General features: G+C 34.1%; 1 protein-coding gene across 1 annotated transcript; it reads right to left on the bottom strand.

Moving 5' to 3' along the window:
• Positions 1-331: 331 nt before the first annotated feature.
• On the bottom strand, positions 332-6,144 carry LOC116015586 (NAC domain-containing protein 30-like). Its single transcript, XM_031255692.1, has 4 exons — positions 6,031-6,144; positions 4,412-4,621; positions 3,355-3,629; positions 332-1,200 (listed from the first exon to the last, which is right to left on the bottom strand). The coding sequence occupies exons 2-4, from the start codon at positions 4,569-4,571 to the stop codon at positions 661-663; spliced, it is 975 nt and encodes a 324-aa protein (XP_031111552.1). The 5' UTR covers positions 4,572-4,621; positions 6,031-6,144; the 3' UTR covers positions 332-660.
• Positions 6,145-7,116: the final 972 nt, after the last annotated feature.

Raw genomic sequence — 7,116 nt, 5'->3', positions numbered from 1 at the left:
ATCAATAGTCTTTAGCAGCCACCAACACAACCAGACTATGCTATTGCATACCACCAATAAGTATAGTTTACTCTAAACCATCACCACCACTTGAGCAATTCACTAGTAGATCCTTTGGGTCATGCACGGGATTTGCTCTTGGGAAATAGACAACACGATCATCACCAACGTAAACCGGATGGGAATGTCAGTTTTATCATCTGTTTGCACATCCCATCCTATCACAAATTTCTTTATTGCGGTACGGTGATGAGAAAGCATCATAAACATCAGTTAAGTGTATGCATGAAGAAGCCATGCCATTTCAATTCGTGGCCTTTAGTCAATAGGGTTGAATTAAACAACACAATTATTATTGCAGAAATTAAAATACCATAACTAAACAGTCAAATTGGTGGACGAACCATTGAAGATCTATATATATATGGCCAAGGCTCATGCAGGCTTAATTAATTTGCTGCAGCCCCGGCCAGTTTATATCCTCTATAAATCTCATTGGTTCAGACCGGCAGCTTTAAAAAAACATGCCCTTTTGATCAGTTGTTGATGAGAGGACTGTTATTAATCACAAACAATATTTCACTATATATAGTATATGTATATATGAGGGAACGATCATATCATCACGTCCATGCATGAAATGGGAGCTTTGGATCGGAGCTATAAATCTGGGAAACACTGGAGGAGATGGCTTATATGATGTTGAGAATCGTCGCTAATGATCAATGGCATGCTTACGTTAGGGAATGAAGAAGTGGGTATCAGCGGGTCATCCACACCAATATTCTTCCAATTCTGAAATTCGTCGCTATAATTCTCCAGCTGCTTCTCAACCTCCCCATCTTCATTTGCGACGAACGTCCCATCTTTCGTCGCAAAACTTGTCGACATCGTGGGGCTGTCGAGCTGGGGAAGTTCGACCAGGTGGTTATTGTCGCCGGCGCCGCCGGAAACGGCGGGGGGTAGGATTAGGCCGTCTTGGTGGTGATGGGGTGGCAGATGGAAATTGGGGAATTGGTGACGATTATTATTGAATGTGTTGTTGATGCCATGCAATAATATTGGATTAGTTGATGATGATATTATGTCGTCTGAAATTGATGGAGGCCTATAGGAATACTTGTAGTTCCAACCGTCATTATATGGCTTTGTGTTTGGACTCGGCTTTTTGAATGCTCGACAAACAACCCATCCTTCTTCCTATAAAAATTATAAGCACAATTATTAGTACATTTGATTAAGTTTCTCTATTTTCTGCAATTATATATGATAAATCAGTTCAATAGAACATCCATACGTCAACCAACCAATTAAGCTACTTCAACTTTCAATAATTTTTTATGTATAATAATAAATTATTAATGTATAATAAGCATATATATATATATATATATATATATATATATATATATATATATATATATATAATGGTTCAAATACAGACAATGCTTCCCGTGCAGCAGGTGCGGATTCACCATTAGGTAGTATGCAAAAATGCACCCCACAGTATTTGAAAATGCACTACAATGAAATGCATCACACACTAAAAAAATGCACCACACCGCACCATACCTAATGGTGCATTTCCGAATACTAGTTTATGGTGTTTTTATACGTAACTAATGGTGAGTGTGGCGAGCAGGGCCGATTTTTTTATTTGCGTGTGTGCTTGTAAACAAGTGAGACCCTATTAAAGTATAAATAAACTGCGACTTCAAAAAAAATTGCAAAGAGAAAAGTACAAAAAAATCTAATTTTGGGTCAATATAATCACAAATATATACACTAACAATTGAGCAAGGGCTGGACTAGGGGCCCCCAAAATTTTGAAGCCCTGTGCTGTTGCCCATCTTGCACGCCCTAAAATCCGGCCCTGGTGGCGAGTGATTGCACAACCACACGGGAATATGATATATATAATGGGGTGGCAACTGCCCCATTGCCCGTCTTCTGGATCTGTCCCGAAATACTTTTTAAGGAGGAAAATTCTAAACTAATGATCAACCTTAATGTGGGTGAACTAATTGACTAGATAAGCACTATGTGTTAGAGGGACTTTTTTTTCAACATTATGGAACCATTGGGCAGGCAAGATGCATATACTCATATAGCCATATAGGAATATGTTTTTAGGAAATCATGGAACAAGGGAATTGAAGAGCTAGCAATGATGATTAATAGTAAATCCTAGCTAGTCTAGTCTAATGAACAAACAATTTCAACCTCAGAAAGTGGAAAACTAGATGGAGCTGATGGTTGCTTTCCATGCTTAGGAACATCATAAAAGCCACTAACTCCCTAGTGTTTTAAAATTTTGATGGTCAAATACACATTCATAAAGTCAAAAAGAATGAAGGAAAACAAAAAAGAAGTTGACAATTTTCTTGTTCCCACTACTGTAATTTTCGAAACTATTAGCTTAGCTATTTTTTTTAATAATACATAATTTCCAATTTCGTCAAACAATATTCTCTCGAATTCATAAACCAGCTCCAAACCTATGGACCGGATAAAAGTGAATTGCTATTTTCTTTCTTTCTTTATATATGCTTAACATGCTCTTTTAGACTTGGAGATTAAATAAAATAAATAAATAGACTATGAAACAAACACATACATGGTAGATTGGTAGGGCACCATCCAATTCCATGAAAATGAAGAACATACAAATTTTTCCAAAAAAAAAAACCCTAAAATTCAAAATGAACATGAAACTCATGAAGTCAAACGAACAATTTCATTGAAATAAAGTATTCCAATTCAATTGAAAATGATTTTTAAAAAAATTGAAGTCCTAAATAAACATGAAGTTCAATCAAACTGGAAACCAATAGATTGAAGTAAAACATTTTTTTCTGTGCTTAATTATCCATACAGTAAGAAAAACTATTATGCAAGCGCATAATATTTAATTACTATATAATTCTCTTTTAAGAAGGTCCACAAGAATTAATAAAGGTGAAAGTGCATGAATCCTCCAAAGTTAGAACATTGTTTTTAATTACTTTATAATTAAGCACACAATATTTTTATCTGAATTATACTATATATATTTTTACATGTGCGAAATATATATATACACACATAATCAGGTGCGATCCAACTTTAACCTGCGAACTACTAAAGGATTACACTGCTACTACTACATGATTGCACCAACTCCCAAACATGCTTGGAGGACCTTTGTGGTGCAACTGTATCTGGTTCGGTGCAATCATGTAGTAGTTGCGGTGCAATCTGTTCGCAGGTTCGTGGGTTAAGACTAATTTGCACATTATGGATATATATATATATATATATATATATATATATATATATATATATATATATGCATGCAAAGGATGATTAACTTGCCTGAGGTGGTCCATGTTCAGAAGTTTGAAGGCGATATTCATGCATGATCCAATCAGTTTTCCTTCCATTGGGAGCTCTGCCTTTGTAGAATACCAGCGTCTTTCTCATCCCTATGATCTGCTCCTCCTTAGACATCACAGCCTTATCCCTTCCGGTGGCTTTCCAGAATCCGGCGGCCGTGGCTCGGTTCGTCCGAGTCCCCGTCGGATACTTCCTGTCCTTGTGGCTGAAGAAATACCACTCGCTCTGCTCTTCGTATCCCAACTTGCACCTGTCTACACGTACTCAAAAACCAAAATAAATTTAAAAAATTAGCTAAGACCTAGCTAGCTATATATGTCACACAAGTCTAAATTAAAGAAAAATGTTTTCCTATTTTCAATTAGGACGGTTTAATTGTTTTCTTGTCTTCCATTAGAACAATTTAAGAAGAATATGACAACAAGATAACCTAAAAACGCTGTGATTAATCGTGCTTGACTTACCTATAGTAACCGGGTCCCTGAAAAATCGCATATTCTATAATGGGCAGATTAATCAGATAGGTGTTGGGAAGAACTAAACGCCTTATTTTAGTGTCATAATCATATATATTTCATACATTTGACTACCCTGAAAGGACCACATACTCACATGCATTATTAACTTTATTATAATTAGATGATATAGAATTTTAATCAATCCCGTAACACCTTAGTCCTAAATATAATGATTAAAATATATTATTGTGGGAGGAATGATTAAAATATATTATTTTTATGAATTAATTTTAACCAAACAAAATTCTTTATTTAAGTTCATATCTTCCTTCGATTGACCTGATTTGACAATTACAAAACTCAAAATTTCAAATTTACCAAATTAAAAAAATACCTTAATTATATTATAAAAGTGAATCAATCTCCCCCGACTCCCTCATTTCAAATATTGATGATTTTGTCATTTTATCAGATATGAGCTAGATCTTTTGATTAGCACATACCCCATTAAATGTTATGTGAGGAATGTAAGAGGGGGAAGAAGACAATTGGAATATTATTATAATATAATAATGTACCTTGAATGTCCCATGGCTCCATTCTATAGAGATCAATGTCAGTGATTACATCTAGATCAATCTTCAAAGAGTTGATCTTCCTCTTCAGGTAGTAACCTACAAGCTCTTCCTCAGTTGGATGAAATCTGAAACCTGGAGGGACACAACACTCCATCTCCATTTCTGATAGATGATGATCTCAATTCTCTCTGATCTTCTTGCTTTAATTTTCTGTGAAAATGTGTTGGAAACAAGAGAACCTACTGAGAATGAAGAAGAAGAAATAGATGAAATACATATATGTACTCCCATCAAATTAAAAAGCAACTTTTGCAATTTCCCCTCTATCTCTCTCTCTCTCTCAATGCAATGATGTGAGAGATAGAGTTTCTGTGAGTGAATTTTACACTTCCTGGTATTGTAAGATTTGTCATCATTCCCTTCATCTATCCACACATTCGTGAGGCAAAGGGTCATTATTATTAACCCCAAAAACATACAATTAAAACAAGGGGGAAAAAATGAGATCATAATGATGAATTAAGACACAAACAGTTGCATAATTAGCATGCAAAAATGTGAACAGGAGAGCACTACACAGCCGTAAAACTTGACTTTTATTTGTGTGTGTGTGTTGTGTCGAGTGAAGAAGCAACCAATGGGTTTTAAGCATGTTGGGAAATCATTTCTTTGAGTGCATTCCACTCCATTATGTCATCCCTTAGAAAACCCTTTTCACACCCACCCTCCATCACTTTCTACCTCTGCATGCCCTTGCCCCAAAACACGAATATTACTCAGCTAACCCAACCAAGATGATTAAAAATATAATTTTGTAACCACAAGCTCATAAGTTTTTTAATTCCAATTCTCTTGATTTGAGTTTTTGAGCTGGTCAATTATGGACAACCTAAACTGATTTATTTATTTGTGGTTCTTTGCCGACTAAGATTACAAGGAGGAATTTACCTAGCGCACACCATCGGATAGTGGCTGTGGGTTTCCCTCGTCAGCCAAAAAAAACAAGAATATTATTACTAGTACTCAATAACCCACTTTCAAGTAAAACTTAACCCCCTTTTCTCAAACTAATTCTACTTATTTTCCAATTACATTAGATGTTTAATATATGTGAAACTAACAATAATGCCCAATTAGAAAATAAGAAAAAATTATCAAAGTCTGTGTCACATACAATTCTTTCTTTTTCTCAAGATACAACGTAACGATTTCAGTATATAATTTCTTGAGAAATGTATAACTAACTTTCGAAGAATGGTAATATGGGAGTGTATGTGTGTGTGTGGGGTTTTTATTATAGACGAGATTTTTGTTTTGCTTATTATTCTAAAGATTGTATATATGACCACATTATATGATAACCATAAAACAATTTTAAAGCTCAAAATTAAGAGATGGATTTTGTAAAAGTTTAATTAACCTTGATTAGTACTTATAAGATGTGGGTTTGGGTGTGAGATGGAAATACATTAGGGCATTATCTTCAAAAACATCATGGAAACCTAAATCTTGATCAGCATCCAAGCAAAACAAGATTTTTTTTTTCTTTTTAAAAGAACAAAGAATGAATTGAAGCAAGAAGATGACAAGAAATAAAAAAACCTACGGAGAATACTAACCAGAAAGTTCAACTTAGGTTGTACACTGCTCTTGGGCACCAATAATTGGTAGAGAGAGAGAGAGAGAGTGATGAAAGAGAGAAGGAAAGAGTGCATATAAGTGCAGGGAGAGAGGTGTTGGTTGCAAGGTTATTGGTGAGAGACATATAAATAAAGAGGGGGATTGGGGAATGCGATAAGCAGGTAGAGACCGCCCGGGAATGTGTGAAAGTGACAGGGTTGGAACAAGAGTGCACTTAAACTAACCTATCCACTTCCACCTACATATTAAAAATACCAAATAAAAAAAATACACCAAACTAATAGTACTAAGACAACTCAACTCCATCTTTCCTTTTCTTTTTCTTCCTTTAATTTGAGCCATTTTTATTTCCTCATTTGGGATGTTGGAGTAGCTTAAGCAACATAATTTTTCATTTTTTGGTACAACACTAGGATTATTATTATTATTATCATTATTATTATTATTATTATTATTATTATTGGATTGGGATATACTCTATATTATTAAATAGAGTCATCTATCACTTCTATAAATAATAATCATTACAAAGTTAAGATTATTTACCAATAATCCTGCAGATTTTTGGAGATTAGGTTATAGAAAGATTGATTATGGGAGTGTTTGGTAAATTGTCATTAGCTGATTGAGTTAGTGGGTTTGACTAGTTGATAGCATTAGCTGATTGTATAAAAATGTTTGGAAAATTGGTTCTTAGTTGATAGTTGATTACATGCAAAATGACTTTCTTAAAAAACTGATCGAAAAAGTTACTTTGAGCAACTTTTTGAATTTTAGCATTTTGGAACAATAAGTTGTTACAAAAAACTAATTATTCAAACACTTATATTTGTTGTTTAACCACGTTAAATAACTAATAGTGATCAAATAAACTAAAATTGACTAATAAACTAACTATGTTACCAAAATGGCCTATATATTGTTCAAAGAAATTAAAAAATCATGCTTAGTAAAGTTTACTAAGAGCAAGCTGAATAAACTATTTACGAATAGACTTGTATAAATTTAAGATCTTTAACACACATATATCTAGAAGTTAATGTAAAACATTTATCACTCATGTA

Source organism: Ipomoea triloba, chromosome 4 (genome assembly GCF_003576645.1).
Source record: "Ipomoea triloba cultivar NCNSP0323 chromosome 4, ASM357664v1".
Taxonomy (NCBI): Eukaryota; Viridiplantae; Streptophyta; class Magnoliopsida; order Solanales; family Convolvulaceae; genus Ipomoea; species Ipomoea triloba.
The sequence above is the reverse complement of the archived record's forward strand: the minus strand, read 5'-3'. Positions and strand labels throughout refer to the sequence as shown.

What these genes read in the sequence shown, in the direction of transcription:
- LOC116015586 (XM_031255692.1), bottom strand. Translation starts at nt 4,571, where the DNA reads ATGGAGATGGAGTGTTGTGTCCCTCCAGGTTTCAGATTTCATCCAACT. An exon ending in GGAGCCATGGGACATTCAAG is followed by an intron (nt 3,630 to 4,411) that starts GTACATTATTAT and finishes GAGTACGTGTAG; the next exon opens with ACAGGTGCAAGTTGGGATAC. An exon ending in CTGAACATGGACCACCTCAG is followed by an intron (nt 1,201 to 3,354) that starts GCAAGTTAATCA and finishes TAATTTTTATAG; the next exon opens with GAAGAAGGATGGGTTGTTTG.